The sequence below is a fragment of the Macaca thibetana genome, chromosome 6 (assembly GCF_024542745.1).
Source record: "Macaca thibetana thibetana isolate TM-01 chromosome 6, ASM2454274v1, whole genome shotgun sequence".
NCBI classification, from domain to species: Eukaryota; Metazoa; Chordata; class Mammalia; order Primates; family Cercopithecidae; genus Macaca; species Macaca thibetana.
In genome coordinates, this window is record NC_065583.1 from 33,277,404 (window position 1) to 33,296,777 (window position 19,374).

At 38.0% G+C, this 19,374-nt stretch overlaps 1 protein-coding gene across 1 annotated transcript; it reads right to left on the reverse strand.

Moving 5' to 3' along the window:
• Positions 1 to 923: 923 nt before the first annotated feature.
• Positions 924 to 17,890, reverse strand: SPINK13 (serine peptidase inhibitor Kazal type 13). The gene is made up of 4 exons (XM_050794057.1): positions 17,821 to 17,890; positions 13,583 to 13,620; positions 5,520 to 5,647; positions 924 to 1,320 (listed from the first exon to the last, which is right to left on the reverse strand). The coding sequence occupies exons 1-4, from the start codon at positions 17,888 to 17,890 to the stop codon at positions 1,272 to 1,274; spliced, it is 285 nt and encodes a 94-aa protein (XP_050650014.1). The 3' UTR covers positions 924 to 1,271.
• Positions 17,891 to 19,374: the final 1,484 nt, after the last annotated feature.

The following is a 19,374-nucleotide window of genomic DNA, read 5'->3' on the forward strand; positions in this document are numbered from 1 at the left end:
CTGCCTGTGGCTCTGAGAAAACACATCCCAGGAAAAAAGAGTGACAATCTTTCTCTTAGGATTTCTAGGTAAGGAGCAGAATATCAATGGATCTGTTTTAGGTCATGTGCTGATGCCTGCACTAGTGTCTGTGACCAAGGGACTTCCATCTGTAGATGTGCATAGGCCCAGATTATGTGTTCCACCCCAGATCATGATGAAGTTAACACAAATGAAGACACAACCTTGAGGGTAAGGTTAATCACAAAAAGATAATTGAATGTTAGTTTCTAGAATATGGATGGCTGGTTATAGAAACATCAGCAAAAGATGTCTACTCTATTTGATTTTTTCACTCCTTAGTTCCCATACTAGCTACTAACAACACTCATTGTTGCTACAATATTTCTCCTTTCTGATGTAAACCTATAGTGGATTTTCAAATCCCAATCTTGCTAACAAATGAAGGAGCCATAGTGTATTTCATCAGGATCTTCAATATATATATAAGGCTAGATACCAGTAAAGTGGATGACTTACTCTTTTGCATAAACAAAACAGTAAGTGGAATCAAGAAAAATTTAAAGCCACTATGGCCAGAGACACTGATAGTGAATGTGACCCAAAATTATAGTTAATCAGTGGCAAAATTGAGGGCAAAATTCATGTCTCCTTATTTCCATACCAGCGTCCTTTCTTTCTTTGAGTAGGAATCATCCAGTAGCCTAATACTCCTCCTCTCTCCATGGTCTTTTACTTCTCCAACCATAGAAAGTATAACATCCATTTGCAAATGGTAAAAAACAGCAGTAGGCCTGGGTAACTCAGTGATTCCTTCCTTTGGACTTTGTCTTTTGTAGGAAGGATATTTTCTCTTTTGCTCCATGTCTTTTAATTATATTAATGGGGTAGGGTTTAATTCTGCAGATAGGCCTGCAATTGGTGGTAAGTATAATTTTGGGTAACAAGATATAACAAGATACAACAAGATATAACAGTTGGGTTAACAAGCCCAACTGGTGAAGATAATTTAAACTACCCAAAATGGGAGGAAGATGACTTAAAACAATCAATACATAGAAATGAATATCAGCTCTTTTGTTGTTTATTTGTAATAAATGTGATATTTGGTTCTTGTTAGTTTGATTCCTTTATTTTTGTCTCCCATTTTGTTTGACATTTAAGTACAGCATAGGGATGTTATTTAATTTACATCCTCACACTCCAAAAGAAATACTTTTCTGAATTAAGTAGAAAAAAAGAATAAGCAAGTGTAGGTCCTCTGTTATCCATTAATCACATTTTCCATATTTTTCAAATTCTATATGAAAACCAAATTCCCTAAAGAGAAGAGAAAAAAAAAAAGCAGATTAGTATCATAAGGAAAGTGAACATTGGTATTGAATGTACTTTTCCTTATCTTCTAAAAGAGGTCCTGAGAAGGGAGCTGCTTTTAAATTCCCTTTACATTCTTCATTTTTCTTGGTTACCACTATAGTTTGTACATTCTTTCTCCATGTCTTGATTATTCAAAAGGTGTCCTATGACATTTTTTATGTAGAGTTTTTCATCCCCTAACCCATTCCCATCTCAATACCTTTCAGTTCAACATAGAAATACCAGATTTTCTTTTTTTTTTTTTTTTTTTTTTTTTACCAAGAGGTAAAAGATAACCACAGCAATAATGCTATGCATAATTCACACAGTTCGCTCTGTGCTCAAATTTTTCACTGTTTTCACACTGTCTATTGATTGTAGTCTATTCCCCTTTCTTGGGCATTTATGTTTCACAGAAGACTAACCTCTTATTTTCCATCTTTACATATTACCATTCTCTAAATACATAATATTTCTTTCAGCATCATATTTGTATTACATCTCTAAAGACACTGCACACTTTCTTGATTCCAAGTGTTTTCCCAAACAGTTGGCACTGTGTAGATTGAACAATCCTTTTTCTTTTTTGTGTTCCATTTCTTTAAAACTCCTTTAGCCCTCTCGTTCTTCAAGAGACTTCCCACACCAACCCCTATAATCAGGCTCACCTTTGATATATATCTAATGCACTCATTTGGTTCAAGAATGGCAAACATAAATGCTTGGAGCCTAGTGGGTAATATAAATAAGTGATGTGAACCACTTCCATTACAAAAGAGAGAGGAAGAACTATGGTTGTTTGGAACATGTGATCTCCATTTGAACAGGGAGCTACTATGAGGCAGTTGAGGCTTATTTATTGCCTGATAAATCCTTGCTTAGTATCACTAAGCAAGTTTGAAATCTGTATTTGTGGGTAAATTCTATCAATGATTTCAAAACTTATTAAAACATCATTTTTTCCAACAAAACCAAGGTTGCTTTCTATTCTCATCAACTTTGTATGCATATGTTCTTTTTGCCAAATAAGACCACAAGCTTTTTAAGAGTATGGACTGTTTCATGTAATGTTCTCTTTTCTTAGCATATATTACCAGAGTGCTAGACTGAGTAGGCTTGAGGGATTCATTAAGGATAGTGAATATGACTTTATAAATTCTGGCCAAGTCTTGGATTCATCATTATTTTTCAAAGATTTTACATTGTTTACAAGTGGCAGATCTCTCTGAGAGCAGTGAGTCCAATTTGCCAGGGCTTTTTCCTCAAAACACTGCCAAGAGCAGAGACCAAGGAATTACCCTTCTCCTCCCATCACTCAAAAGAGCATTAGGACTATTCTTCTTGCCCCAAGATATAGAAATGGCATGGAAATTAAGTTTACACATTCAGGTCATATGGAGAATTAAGCAAATACGCATGTCACTGCACCATTCCTGCCATTGGAATTAATTTTCTGTGTTCCAGAATAAGATATGTTTGATATGAACTGTGCTCATATTGGCTACAATGTTACTGAACAGTTTTTAACTATTTTAACCAGCAGAGCTCTTCATTTATTCTTAGACTGAGAAATAAAAACTAGAGTGGTCACAGTACATCTCTCAGAGTTACAAGGTAGATAGGAAGGAAAGAAGGAAAGAGGGAGGGAGGGAGGAAGGAAGGAAGGAAGGAAGGAAGGAAGGAAGGAAGGAAGGAATTACTACACCAGGAATTATTACCAACTTCTGGAGGATGACTTAGAAGCCCAAGGAAGGATGGAAGAAAGTAGGAAGGAAAAATGGAAGGAAGGAAGGAAGGAAGGAAGGAAGGAAGGGGAAGGGAAGGAGGGAGGGAGGGAGAAAGGAAATGGATGGAGGGAGGGAGGGAGAAAGGAAACAGATGGAGGGAGGGAGGGAGGAAGGAAGGAAGGAAAGAAGGAAGGAAGGAAGGACGGAAGGAAAGGGAGGGAGGAAAGAAGGAAGCAAGGGAAGACAGGAAGGTTTCAGATAACCTTTAAGTTAACTGAAAGGAAAGGAAGGGAGGGAGGGAGGAAAGGAAGGAAGGAAGGAAGGAAGGAAGGAAGGAAGGAAGGAAGGAAGGAAGGAAGGAAGGAAAGGGAGGGAGGGAGGGAGGAAAGAAGGAAGCAAGGAAGGCAGGAAGGAAAGGAAGAAAGGAAGGAAGGAAGGAGGGAAGGAATTGATGAAGGAAGACAGGAAGGAAGAGAGGAAGGAAAGGAAGGGAGAGAGGAAGGAAGGAAAGAAGGGATTGTTTCTTTAACCTCTTCCCCGTTTTTGCCAAAGATATCTGAGGCCTGATATTTGAGCTGCTAACACTGCTCTGTGAGGTTACGGCCTCCTCACATTTCCTAGGTGAGCCTGAAAGGAATCTCAGAATGATCTTTGTGGGAAGTTGTGAAGTAATAGTCCAGCAGATCAAGGCCCACACTGCGTGTCTGCCTCATTCTATGTGATTTTCCAAAGGCCAGGGCATTATGAGGGAGACCCTCTTACACTGCTCTTTTTAGTAGTGTGTGTACAAACACCACAGAGTATTACAGAAATATTACATGGAAGAGCTACAAAGACATTTCCAAGTCTCTTTTCTGACTATCTCATTCCTAAGAAACCAACAGTAACCACATTAGGAAGGAAGGATAATGTAACTTAATTATTCTATATAGTCTGGTAACACTCCTGAATTCTAGCTCATCTTTGAATGAGAACAGTAGCGCCATTAGTAGAGACCTGGTTAACTTACATTTATACATTTACATTCTTTTTCGTTAAAGGACATTTCAATTATCCTCTGAAATGGAATAATCCTCATGGAAGGGCAACATGATACTAGAAGCTCATGAGGATTATTTTCAAAGAAAGCTGTGCAGAAGAGTTGGCTCAGCAGGCTTGGCATGCTCAAACCAGCTCCTGGCAGATAACCTACAAGCCCTTGGAATATTCTGTGCAATAGGGTATGTGTGTATATCTAGGACCTGGGTCTGCCAAAGAGTTTATGCTTGCCATGAAATTTATAATGAACACCTGTTGTTGTTTACCTAGGGTCCTGAACCAGTCTATGCCAATTTGATCTCTGGCTGGGCAGGAGCTGGAGATTAAGTATTTAAGATCAGCCATGTAGGTGTTCTGTGCCTACTTGACTAACCCCCATTAAACAGTCTGAACACCACATCTTGGGTGAGCTTCCCTGGTAAGCAATGCTTCATGTGTGTTGTCATGGTAGCAGCAATGCTTCATGTGTGTTGTCATGGTAGCAGGGAGAATTAGGTATCACTTCTGTGAGTCCACTGGGAGAAGACAGCTGGAAACTTGTGCCTGCTCTCTCAGGGACTCCACCTCATGCATCTTTGGTCTTTGCTGATTTTAGTTTGTATCCTTTCATTGTAATAAACAGTTACCATGAATATAACAGCTCTTCTGAGTTTTATGAGTCCTCCTGAATCCTCAAACCTGAAGATAGTCTTGGGGATCCCCAACAGAGAAGATCTCACAGGTCATGAAGAAGTTAACTGACAAGATACAGGACTAATTTGTGAAAACAATTTTGAATGGAGCTAAATATATATTATAAGGAATATTATTGATTCTTTAGTCTAAATTTCCTACTGAATTTATTTGAAAGGCAAAAACAATATGAAAAGTTGACCGTCAATTTTTATACATGTGAGAACACAAAACCCCTTTGCTACTTGTGTGTGTATCTATACCTGCATCTATGTTTATACCTTTGTCTATGTCTATAGCTGCATCTGCATCTGCATCTTTTTCTATGCCTCTTAATAGCTACCAAACACTGATAGGTGCTATTCATAGGTTTGTCAATGTGATGTATAAAAAAAGTTGAGTTTTAAAAAAAATAACTAGATTTCCATTCATTCCTTGAATATAATCTATAGATTACTCACAAATATAATCTCTGTACAGTTCTCCCAAAACATTATGTAAGCCTTTTTTCTTTTTTAAATGATTCAACTTTGAATATTAACTAAATTCTAGGAGACTTTCTTTCTTCACTCTGTCTGTAGTCTGTCCCCAGTTTTTGTAAATAATACAGGCTATTTTTTTTAAAAAAAGTATGCATCAGTAAAACCCAATTCCTTGACTAAGTTTCTTTGAAATTTCTGTGAAGAAATAGAGGCAAAAAGTAATGGCAGTTTATTCTGTACTTACCACTGCTCCACACAAAAGTAACACTCATTCTGGAAAGTGCGGCCATTTGAGGCACAAACAGGTGCTATTACATCAGGGCAGTCTACATCGTAAAATGGTTCCGGTGGCTGATACATTTTACATGGGGGCTGCAAGTACATGATACCATAAAATAACAAATAATAGATTCTCTTCCATCTATTTCTTCCTGTCACTTCTGCCCAACTTAAAAATAATATTAAATCATAACAGTCAATTAATCTTATCAAGGATTCCCTGTGCTGTGGTCTTCTGTCAGGCCAGTTTCTTTTTCTGATTGTAGTGTCTCCACCCATCTTATCATCTCTTCAAGTCATAACCATTTTAATATTCCTGTTTAACCTTGAATGCAAAGTTTTCACTTAGCCTTCATGTTTCAGTTCCAGTAGGAAGTTTATGAGTGGAGATACGTATGTGTTTGTTAACTTCTAGAGGACAGCCCTCAAGTGTCATTGGTCAGAATAAGGATTTTGTGTTAAAACTTATTAAAACTCTCAGGCAAGATGGCTGAATAGGAAGAGCTCTGGTCTGCAGCTCCCAATGAGACCAATGCAGAGGTGGGTGATTTCTGTATTTCCAACTGAGGTACCTGACGCATCTCACTGGGACTGGTTAGATAGTGGGTACAGCCCACAGAGGGTGAACAGAAGCAGAGTGGGGCGTCACCTCACCTGGGAGGTGCAAGGGGTCAGGGAACTCCCTCCCCTAGCCAAGGGAAGCCATGAGAGACTGTGCTGTGAAGGACAGTGCTATCCAGCCCAGATACTATGCTTTACCCACAGTCTTCGCAACCTGCAGACCAGGAGATTCCCTTGGGTGCCTACCGCACCAGGGCCCTGGGTTTCAAGCACAAAACTGGGTGTCCGTTTGGGCAGACACTGAGCTAACTGCAGGAGTTTTTTCAACCCCAGAGGTGCCTGGAACGCCAGCGAGACAGAACTGTTCACTCCTGTGGAAAGGGGGCTGAAGTCAGGGAGCCGAGTGGTCTTGCTCAGCAGGTCCCATCCCCACAGACCCCAGCAAGCTAAGATCCACCAGCTTGAAATTGTCGGTGACAGCACAGCAGTCTGAAGTTTACCTGGGACACTCAAGCTTGGTGGGGGGAGGGGCGTCCGCTATTACTGAGGCTTGAGTAGGCGGTTTTCCCCTCACAATGTAAACAAAGCCCCTGGGAAGTTCAGACTGGGTGGAGCCCACTGCAGCTCAGCAAAGCTGCTGTAGCCAGATGGCCTCTCTAGATTTCTCCTCCCTGGGCAGGGCATCACTAACAAAAAGGCAGCAGCCCCAGTCAGGGGCTTATAGATAAAACCCCCATCTCCCTAGAACAGAGCCCCTGGGGGAAGGGGCTGCTGTGGGTGCATCTTCAGCAGACTTAAAGGTTCCTGCTTGCTGGCTCTAGAAAGAGCAGTGAATCTCCCAGCACAGTGCTTGAGCTCAGCTAAGGGATAGACTGCCTCCTCAAGTGAGTCCCTGACCCCCGTGCCTCCTGATGGGGAGACACCTCCCAGCAGGGGTCTACAGACACCTCCAAGAAGAGAGTTCTGGCTGGCATCTGGCGGGTGCCACTCTGGGACAAAGTTTCTGGAGGAAGGAGCAGGCAGTAATCTTTACTGTTCTGCAGCCTCTACTGGTGATAAGCAGACAAACAGGGGCTGGAGTGGACCTCCAGCAAACTCCAGCAGACCTGCAGAAGAGGGGCCTGACTGTTAGAAGGCAAACTAACAAATGGAAAGCAATAGTATCAACATCAAACAAAAGGATGACCATGCAAAAACTCGATCTGAAGGTCTCCAACATCAAAGACCAAAGGTAGATAAATCCATAAAGATGAGGAAAAATCAGCCCAAAAAGGCTTAAAATTTCAAAACTCAGAAGGCCTCTTCCCCTCCAAAGGATCACAACTCCTTGGCAGCAAGGAAACAAAACTGGATGGAAAATGTGTTTGACAAATTGACAGAAGTAGGCTTCAGAAGGTGGGTAATAGCAAACTCCTGTGAGTCAAAGGAGTGTGTTCTAACCCAATGCAAGAAAGCTAAGAACCTTGATAAAAGGTTAGAGGAACTGCTAACTAGCATAACCAGTTTAGAGAAGAACATAAATGACCTGATGAAGATGAAAAACATAGCATGAGAACTTCATGAAGCATACATAAGTATCAATAGCCAAATCAATTAGCAAACAAAAGGATATCAGAGATTGAAGATCAACTTAATGAAAGAAAGTATGAAGACAAGATTAGAGAAAAAAGGATGAAAAGGAATTAACAAAGCCTTCAAGAAATATGGGACTATGTGAAAAGACCAAACCTACATTTGACTGGTATACCTGAAAGTGATGGGGAGAATGGAACCAAGTTGGAAAACACATTTCAGGATAATATCCAGGAGAACTTCCCCAACCTAGCAAGACAGACCAACATTCAAATTTGGGATAAACGGAGAACACCACAAAGATACTCCTGAAGAAGAGCAACCCCAAGAGACATAATTTTCAGATTCACCAAGGTTGAAATGAAGGAAAAAATGTTAAGGGCAGCCAGAGAGAAAGGTCGGATTACCCACAAAAAGAAGCCCATCAAACTAACAGTGAATCTCTCTGCAGAAACTCTACAAGCCAGAAGAGAGTGGGAGTCAATGTTCAACATTCTTAAAGAAAAGAACTTTCAACCCAGAATTTCATATCCAGCCAAACTAAGCTTCATAAGGGAAGGAGAAATAAAATCCTTCACAGACAAGCAAATACTAGGGATTTTGTCACCACCAGGCCTGCCTTACAAGAGCTCCTGAGGGAAGCACTAAACATGGGAAGGAAAAACTGGTATTAGCCACTGCAAAAACATACCAAAATGTAAAGACTGTCAACACTATGAAGAAACTGCATCAACTAATGGGCAAAATAACTAGTTAGCATAATAATGACAGGATCAGATTTACATATAACAATATTAACCTTAAATGTAAATGGGCGAAATGCCCCAATTAAAAGACACAGACTGGCAAACTGGATAAAGAGTCAAGACCCATCAGTGTGCTGTATCCAGGAGACCCATCTCATGTGCAAAGACACACATAGACTCAAAATAAAGGGATGGCAGAAGATTTACCAAGCAAATGGAAAGCAAAAAAAAGTAAGGGTTGCAATTCTAGTCTCTGATAAAACAGACTTTAAACCAACAAACACAAAAAGAGACAAAGAAGGCCATTACATAATGGTAAAGGGATCAATGCAACAAGAAGAGCTAACTATCCTAAATATATATGCACCCAATATAGGAGCACCCAGATTCATAAAGCAAGTTCTTAGAGACCTGCAACGGGACTTAACACTCCCACACAATAATAGTGGGAGACTTTAACACCCCAATGGCAGATAGATTGATGAGACAGAAAATTAACAAGGATATTCAGGACTTGAACTCAGTTCTGGACCAAGTGGACCTAATAGACATCTACAGAACTTTCCACCCCAAATCAACAAAATATATATTCTTCTCAGCACCATATCACACGTATTCTAAAATTGAACACATTATTGGAAGTAAAACACTCCTCAGCAAATGCAAAAGAAGGGAAATCATAACAAACAGCCTCTCAGACCACAGTGCAATCAAATTATAACTCAGGATTAAGAAACTCACTCAAAACTGCACAACTACACGGAAACAGAACAACCTGCTCCTGAATGGCTACTGGGTCAATAACAAAATTAAGGTAAAAATGAAGATATTCTTTGAAACTGATGAGAACAAAGACACAACGTAACAGAATCTATGGGATACAGCTAAAGCAGTGTTTAGAGGGAAATTTATAGCAATAAATGCCCACAGGAGAAAGTGGGAAAGATCTAAAATTGACACCTTAACATCACAATTATAAGAACTAGAGAAGCAAGAACAGACAAATTCAAAAGCTAGCAGAAGACAAGAAATAACTAAGATCAGAGCAGAATTGAAGGTGATAGAGACTCAAAAACCCCTTCAAAAAATCAATGAATCTAGGAGCTGGTTTTTTGAAAACAGCCTGCTAGCCAGACAAAGAAGAAAAGAGAGAAGAATGAAATAGACACAATAAAAAATGATAAAGGGATATCACCACCAATCCCACAGAAATACAAACTACAATCAGAGAATACTATAAACACCTCTATGCAAATAAAGTAGAAAATCTAGAAGAAATGGATAAATTCCTGGATACATACATCCTCCCAAGACTAAACCAGGAAGAAGTCGAATCCCTAAATAGACCAATAACAAGTCCTGAAATAGAGGCAGTAATTAATAGCCTACCAACCAAAAAAAGCCCAGAACCAGATGGATTCACAGCTGAATTCTACCGGAGGTACAAAGAGGAGCTGATACCATTCCTTCTGAAACTGTTCCAAACAATAGAAAAAGAGGGACTCCTCCCTAACTCATTTTATGAGTCAGCATCATCCTGATACCAAAACCTGGCAGAGACACAAGAAGAAAAGAAAATTTCATGCCAAGATCCCTGATGAACATGGATATGAAAATCCTCAATAAAATACTGGCAAACCGAATCCAGCAGCCCATCAAAAAGCTTACCCACCATGATCAAGTTGGCTTCATCCTTGCGATGCAAGGTTCATTTAACATATGCAAATCAATAAACACAATCCATCACATAAACAAAACCAATGACAAAAACCACATGATTATCTCAATAGGGGCAGAAAAGACCTTCAATAAAATTCAAAACCCCTTCATGCTAAAAACACTCAATAAACTAGGTATTGATTGAATGTATCTCAAAATAATAAGAACTATTTATGAAAAACCCATTGCCAATATCATACTAAATGGGCAAAAGCTGGAAGCATTCCCTTTGAAAACCAGCACAAGGCAAGGATGTCCTCTTTCACCACTCGTATTCAACATAGTATTAGAAGTTCTGACCAGGGCATTAAGGCAAGAGAAAGAAATAAAGGGTATTCAAATAGGAAGAGAGGAAGTCAAATTATCTCTGCTTGCAGATGACATGATCATACATTTAGAAAATTACATCACCTCAGCCCAAAAATTCCTTAGGTTGATAAGCAACTTCAGCAAAGTCTCAGGATACAAAATCAATGTGCAAAAATCATAAGCATTCCTATACACCGATAATAGACAAACAGAGTGCCAAATCATGAGTGAACTCCCATTCACAATTGCTACAAAGAGAATAAAATACCTAGGAATACAACTTACAAGGGATGTGAAGGACCGCTTCAAGGAGAACTACAAACCACTGCTCAAGGAAGTAAGAGAGAATACAAACAAATGGAAAAACATCCTATGCTCATGGATAGGAAGAATCAATATTGTGAAAATGGCAATACTGCCCAAAGTAATTTATAGATTCAATGCTATTCCCATCAAGCTACCGTAGACTTTCTTCACATAATTAGAAAAAAAATACTTTAAATTTCATATGGAACCAAAAAATAGCCCATATAGCCAAGACAATTTTAAGCAAAAAGAACAAAGCTAGAGGCATCATACTACCTGACTTCAAACTATACTATAAGGCAACAGTAACCAAAACAGCTATATAGACCAATGGAACAGAACAGAGGTCTCAGAAATAACATCACACATCCACAACCATCTGATCTTTGACAAATTTGACAAAAACAAGCAATGGGGAAAGGATTCCCTATTTAATAAATGGTGTTGGGAAAACTGTCTAACCATATGCCAAAAACTGAAACTGGATCCCTTCCTTACACTTCAAACAAAAATTAACTCAAGATGGATTAACGATTTAAATGCAAGACCTAAAACCATAAATTCCCTAGAAGAAAACCTAGGCAATACCATTCAGGACACAGGCATGGGCAAATACTTCATGACTAAAAAACACCAAAAGTAATTGAGAACAGAAGCCAAAATTGACAAATGGGATCTAATTAAACTAAAGAGCTTCTGCACAGCAATATAAACTATCATCAGAGTGAACAGGCAACCTACAGAATGGGAGAGAATTTTTGCAATCTATCCATCTGACAAAGGGTTAATATCCAGAATCTACAAGGAACTTAAACAAATTTACAAGAGAAAAAACAACCTCATCAAAAAGTAGGCAAAGGATATGAACAGACATTTTTCAAAAGAAGACATTTTTCAAAAGAAGACATTTATGCGCCAACAAACATATGAAAAAAAACTCACCATCACTGGTCATCAGAGAAATGCAAATCAAAACCACAATGAGATACCATCTCACACCAGTTAGAATGGCGATCATTAATAAGTCAGGAAACAGGCCGGGTGCGGTGGCTCACGCCTGTAATCCCAGCACTTTGGGAGGCCGAGATGGGCGGATTAACAGGTCAGGAGATAGAGATAATCCTGGCTAACATGGTGAAACCCCATCTCTACTAAAAAATAGAAAAAAAATTAGCTGAGCATGGTGGTGGGTGCCTGTAGTCCCAACTACTCGGGAGGCTGAGGCAGGAGAATGGTGTGAACCTGGGAGGTGGTGCTTGCAGTAAGCCGAGAATGCGCCACTGCTCTTTGTCAAAAAAAAAAAAAAAAAAGAAAAAGAAAAAGAAAAAATGTCAGGAAACAACAGATGCTGGAGAGGATGTGGAGAAATAGGAATGCTTTTACACTGTTGGTGGGAGTGTAAATTAGTTCAACCATTGTGGAGGACAATGTGGCAAGTCCTCAAGGATCTAGAACTAGTAATACTATTTGACATAGCAATCTCTTTACTGGGTATATACCCAAAGGATTATAAATCATTCTACTATAAAAACACATGCACACATATGTTTATTGTAGCACTATTCACAATAGCAGAGACTTGGAACCAACTCAAATGCCCATCAATGATAGACTGGATAAAGAAAATGTGGCACAAATACACCATGGAATACTATGCAGCCATGAAAAAGAATGAGTTCATGTCCTTTGCAGGGACATGTGTGGAGCTGGAAACCATCATTCTCAGCAAATTAACACAGGAACAGAAAACCAAGCACTACATATTCTCACTCATAAGTAGGAGTTGAATAATGAGAACACATGAACACAGGGAGGGGAACATTACACACTGGGGCCTGTTGTGGGAATGGGGACAAGGGGAGGAATAGCATTAAGAGAAATACCTAATGTAGATGATGGGTTGATGGGTGCGGCAAACCAACACTGCACATGTATACCTAGGTAGCAAACCTGTATGTTCTGCACATGTATCCCAAAACTTATTAAAACTGAGAATAAACCCTGTATTTACCACTGTTTAGCTTTGTGAGTTTGAACACATGGAAGGTATTATTTTACTTAATGCTCAGAGATATATTTACTCAATATTTTATTTGACTATAAAGATATTTATTTTACTAAAATATTATATTTTAGTAAATATGGCACATGTACACCTCCCTGTGTTCATGTGTTCTCATTATTCAACTCCCACTTATGAGTGGGAATACGTGGTGTTTGGTTTTCTGTTCCTGTGTTAATTTGCTGAGAATGATGGTTTCCAGCTCCATACATGTCTCTGCAAAGGACATGAACTCATTCTTTTTCATGGCTGCATAGTATTCCATGGTGTATATGTACCACATAGTAAAGCTTGTGCTACATGGAGACAATCTAATTCTGGAGAGGTCTATGTGCAAGGTCACATAGAATGCTTCCATTCTGCTTTACCTCCATGAAGATTTATTTATTTATTTATAGACAGGGTTTCACTCTGTTGCCCAGGCTGGAGTGCAGTGGTGCCATTATGGCTTACTGCAGTTTCCAACTCGGGGCCTCAAGTGACCCTCCCAACTCAACCTCCCATGTAGCTGGCTATAGGCTTGCCCCACCACACCTGGCTAATTTTTGTATTTTTTTAGACTCAAGATCTTGCTATGTTGCTCTGGCTGACCTTGATCTCCTGGGCTCAAGTGATCCTCCCGCCTCAGCCTCCCTAAGTTCTGGAATTACAGGCATGAGCCACTATGCCTGACTTTCCATGAAGTTTTAGATCTCATGTCAAGAGCGTGATTAGACTAGAATTACGATCTAGAACTGTGAATTTTAAACTTACCTTAGGCCATTTAGTGAAGTCGTGTTTTTTGAAAATTGCTGCAAATAAAGAACAAACACAGTAAGTTAAAGGAAATAGTTCTCCATAGGATATCATATCACCTATTGAAGTCACTGACTGAATAATGTAATTTCTCATTTACAAAAATGTATACAAAATAATTTTAATAACAATAGAATTTGCAGTAACATTCCTTTTTAAATTACTTTATCCATTTATTCTTTCTTTTTCACAGTCTTGATTTTATTTATAAATTTGCTGTGTCAGTAAGGAAAGAGTAAAAACTGTTTGAGGTTGTATATATAATTTACAAATAATTTTATTTATTTATTTTCACTTTTGTTGGCTTTAGCTTCCTCTTCACTGCAATTGGGTTAATTACATGCATTTTTAAAATTTAGAAAATAAATATGATATAGTAAGTAATGTATCAGGCCAGTTCCTACCAAGATGCTGAATTAAAGTGGACACAGGGATGATAAGAAAACTGAGGGAGTTCGCTGGCTTTCAGGATACTGACTTTATGGGGTGCTTGTATGAGGGTTGCTGGTGTTGCCTGGGATAGAGGGTTACTAGCTGCCCGTGGGAAAATGAAATAAGAAAGTACTTATTGTATTTTGGTCTTACTTATCTGTCACTGTTAAGTGATATTTAAAATATAGTTAGAATTTTCAAAAGTTAAGAGGAAAATTCTGCATGATATTTAGAAATCTTCCCACAAAGAAAAGACTACCAACCTTTGGAGGAATAGGTCTTGCTGATTACATGTACACTCTTTCAGAGAACAAAAAAGATAGAATGCTTTTATCTACTTCTGAAAGGTCAGAATATTTTTACGACAAAGGTAACTGGATATAGTTACAAGAAAAAAAAATAAAGGTCTTCATCTAGTAAAAATGAAACAAAATTACATGTATATACTGCACATCATGCATAAGAATTAATTCCAAATGAATCAGGATCTAAACATAAAAAATAAAACTATATAATAATTAAAATGACATAATTTTTTAATTATAATGATTCATTAATCTAAATACAATAACAGAAAACACAGATGCATGTTTTTACTTAAAAATTACAACAACTTCCTGGCAAAAAATAAACATATACAATCTAAAAAGATTTTTGATAAAGGGCTAATATGTCTAATTTATAAAGAACTCATTAAAATTGAGGGAAGAATAAAACAAGAAACCTAACTGAAGAACAGACAATATACATGCAAATATAATTTACACAAGTATACATACTCAAAAAGATACAGAAATGAGCCTTGAATCTCTAAAGGAAATTCAGCCTTACTCATGCTAAGAAAAATGCTAATTAAAACTATATGGAAATACCATTTATCACTGATCAGATTAGCTGTTGAGAAAGAGGTTCCTGGTGGGAATCCAAATGGGAAGAATGTTTATGAAGTAAAATTTCACAATATTGAACAAAACTATATTTGCATTTATAGAATTCTTATTCCATGCTTTTGCAAAATGTGAGCCTACAAATTAGAATTCAATGTATCAATGACTTTTTTGTCTTCAGAGTAAGAGTATATAGTTCAGCTAATAGACTCAAAGATAAGTTGGGTTAGTTCCATTCCTCCCATTTTGGTGTAAACATATTTTTCTTTTAAAATATGGCTTACTTAATTTGTTAAAGACAGACCTGAAGTTTCGGTACTTGTGATTTCTGGTGTGGATCCTGAGAACAGGAAGTATTGGCATCCTAAAGGTCTGACATTTGCATAACAGATTGGCATAAAGATAAAAAATAGATCAGTGAAAAGGGTAGAGTCCAGAAATATAGGCATCTAAGAAGTTCAAAAATACACACTTCTGTGGACAAGTGCTTTTTGGCAAAGGTGAAAGAACAATTTAGTGGAAAAAGAATCATCCTTTCCACAAATCACACTAAAACAACTGGGCTTCTGGAAGGAAAACAAAAAAAGAATCTCAATTTATATATTGCACTATCATCTGAAACATTTTTTATTATCTAATATTTTTTAAATTTTAGTTTTCTAATGAAAAGTTATTAGTTCATGCAGCAACTTTGGAGAACCATCTGGCATTATCTTCTGGTATAGAAAATTCACACACATTGTAGCATAGCAACTCTACTCTTAGATACATACCTAAGAGAAACTCTTGTTCGTGTGCATCAAAAAACATGTGTAAGAATATTTCTACCAGCTCTGCCCTTAACATCATAAATTTGTAAGTAAACTAAATGTCCATCAACAGAAGAGTAATGAAATTAGGGTATAGTCGCACGTTGGGATATTATTCATTGGTGTGATATTATTCATCGATGAAACTAAATGAACAACTGCACACATGAATATGTATAAATTTAAACAGTAGGTAGGAAAAAGCAAATCTCAAAAGATGAAAAGATTCTCTTATGTAATATTGAATTAAAAAGTCCTAATAATAGGCAGGGCATGGTGGCTCACGCCTGTAATTCCAGCACTTTGGGAGGTTGAGGTGGGCGGATCACGAGGTCAGGAGATTGAGACCATCCTGGCTAACACGGTGAAACCCCGTCTCTACTAAAAATACAATAAAATTAGCCGGGCATGGTGGCGGGCGCCTGTAGTCCCAGCTACACGGGAGGCTGAGGCAGGAGAACGGCGTGAACCCAGGAGGCGGAGCTTGCAGTGAGATCGCACCACTGCACTCCAGCCTGGGCGACAGAAAGAGACTCCGTCTCCAAAAAAAAAAAAAAAAAAAAAAAAAAGTTGTATATGACAAGTTATATAAATGTTACATAAATGTTAAAATAATTATAAAAATATATTTTCCATGATGTGTATAAATAAAAGACTATATTAAAAATAAGAGCATGAGAAGAATGGACATAAGATTTAGAATGACTGAAACTGAAGTAAGAATTTTGGGAAAAAATAAATTAAAAAAAGATGTAGAAGTGTGTTTTTATTGGATGAAGATAGACAAGAGAATTGGATCACTGAATACTATATTATTGGATTTGAGCTTTTGTTGGTAGTCTAGAGTTTTGCAGGAATTATATATTCATGGTGCTTTTTGATTGAACCCAATGGAATTTATTGAACCAAGTATTGTGATTAATCCAATTCTATCCAACTGAGGCATATTTAAAATAATAAAGTATATTACAGAGAACCTACACACAGCAGGCAATCAATTGATAATAGCTACATTTTTAAACATTCATTTATTGAGCATTTACTTTGTATCATGTATTTAAGGATGATCTGGAAATGCAAACATGAGGTTGTACTGTCTGCTTTACTAATTTGTAACTGATTTGCAGGTGTACTATTTTCTTATTGCTGTTGTAATGAATTGTCACAAATGTAGTGACTTAAAACAACACAAATTTATTCTCTTACAATTCTGGAGGTTAGAAGTCCTAAAGTCAAGATGTCAGCAGTGATGCATTCCTCCTGGAGTTTCTAGGGAAGAATTAATTTCCTTACCTTTTCTAGCTTCTACAGGCTGTCTGAGTTCCTTGGCCCATGGCCCTTTTACTGCACCATTCTAACTTCTTCTTCCATTGTCACATCTTCTCTGACTTTGGCCCTCCTGCCTCCCTCTGATAAGAATCCTTGTGATTATATTGTTCCACCTGAATAATCCAGTATTAGTTTTCAATCTTAGGATCCTTAACTAAATTACATCTGCAAAGTCCCCTGTGCCATGCAAGGCAACATATTCACAGGTTCAAGTGATTAGGACTTGGACATTTTGGGGAGGCATTATTCCCTCTATAATCAGCAGGTAACATAGGTTTTGTTTTTATACATTCATGATTTTTACTATTGAACTCTAAAGACACATGTCAACCCAACATCAATCACAGAAATAGCTTTTATTTTTCATTGGCTTATTTTTCATTTTCATATTTATCATATCACTTATCATATTTGAAAGCCATAAGAAAATGCATCATTTTTTCTAGGAAAAAATAACAATTGTAGTGTATATTGCTTACAATAAAAAATATCACAATTTTCTCTGCTCTAGAGGATTTCTTTTGGATCGACAGAATAGACACGAAGTTGTGACTCCACCATGTAGAAAACAAGTTTGATTTTTCTATTTAAGAATATATATTTTAATTATACCCAATTTGGACTACACTGGCTTACATTTCAGCAAAATATTCCCATAAAAGTCAAAAATTACTCGTTTTCTTTCCTATAACTTTAAGAAAATCAGAGTTTATCTCCCAAAACCTCTTAGGTTACTCACCTGAGGAAACCATATGTGTCAAAGTAGAGGATATCAGGAAAAATATAATCTTGTGGGGAAAGGCAGCCATTTGATCTCATATGGCACTCTTCTTTGATAAGGCCTGTGAACATGCCCAAGATTCTTTGTTTTTAGTTTCCTGCACAGCTAGCTTTTCCAATGTGAGAGAACGCAATACCCTGTGGTGATACCATTCCCGTACACTTGCCCTGGTGGTTCTTATACTGACATGGTCTCCAGGAACTCAGGCCTGAGACCCCTTTTTCTTTCAAGAGGAAAATGAAAAACATAAAAACATGACTTTTTTTTTTTTTTTCTGCCAAAACCTAGCTGACAATCACAGTTCTGGCCTGGGAGAAAAATTAAGCTCAAGATTCATCAGCGTTGACTCAAATTCTATCACCTATACATAGGTTCACCCTACAATTATTTAATTATCTCACAGTTAATTACCTAAGGTACTGCCTTCTTATTAGTGAACACAAACATGTAAAGAATTCATAAGAATTCTGAGGTAACAGGTGTAAACTGAGGGCTGTCCTGTACAGTCTTGGACCTATCACCCTATAACATGTGATTCCCTGGGATGGACCACTTTCTCCCACATTTAAGCCCTTTATTTCCCAGCTAAATTTCTCTTTGCCAGGTCAGTCACATGGGCTCAAATATAAAGAATGGGTTAAAAATGGAATCGTTGGTTATGCTTAATAAAAATTGTGTATACCTTCCCTGATGCAAGAATCAGGAAAAAAAAAAAATGTGACATATGACCTTGAATTGAGTGAGATGCTAGAAATCACAGAGTTTGGAGTTAGATGGGAGTTCAGATTCTTGGTTTAACGTCTCTGAGAATTGTAGGCCTCAGAAAGTATGAACTTCATAGGATATTGAAAGAATCAACTGGTATTAATATAAGCAGAGTTTAAACATATTAAATTGATAATTTGTTTAGCCCAACTTTTCTTTGCTGTGAGTGAAATATTTAGGCCCAGGGAGAAGATACCTTCCCAGTCCATTTCCTTAACTTGCTCACGCCCTATTCTATCCCTTCTGTCTGCTTTCAAAATTGTAGCGAGGCATATAGAGAAATGAAGGAGAATCATAAATAAGCATGACATTTTCTCCACTTTAATATGCAGAGGAAACAAAAGGAGGGTATTAGAGGGAAAAGAGGGAAATGCACTGACAGAGAGGAAAGCTGAAGAGACCCCACCACTGACTTAGACTAAGGAGAGAGAAATCAAAGAGTAGTTACCTGGATGAGGTGGCTGAAGATGGGCCTGCTCTTGTCACTTTGGGTGTCACAACTAGCCTTCAGAAGAGCTGCTGTTCCAGAAATCTGTAGCCAAGGACATGCAGCAGTGGGGGCTGACTCATTGCATAGCTGAGTGACCAATTGCTTGGCATGAGTTTACTCTAATGGCTCTTTCTGAGTTTGATCCCTCTCCTGAACCACCCCCTCTGATGTGTCTTGTTCCAGCAGGAAGAGACAGACCTGGAGGTTCTGTACTTGTGATTTCTGGTTGTGGATCTTGAGAACAAGAAGTACTGGGA

Bases quoted from the DNA above. Each gene is read 5' to 3' on its own strand.
- SPINK13 (XM_050794057.1), bottom strand. From the start codon at position 17,890: ATGGCTGCCTTTCCCCACAAGATTATATTTTTCCTGATATCCTCTACT. The intron at 13,621-17,820 runs GTGAGTAACCTA...CTTTATTTGCAG, and splicing joins GACACATATGGTTTCCTCAG to CAATTTTCAAAAAACACGAC. The intron at 5,648-13,582 runs GTAAGTTTAAAA...ATGTACTTGCAG, and splicing joins ACTTCACTAAATGGCCTAAG to CCCCCATGTAAAATGTATCA.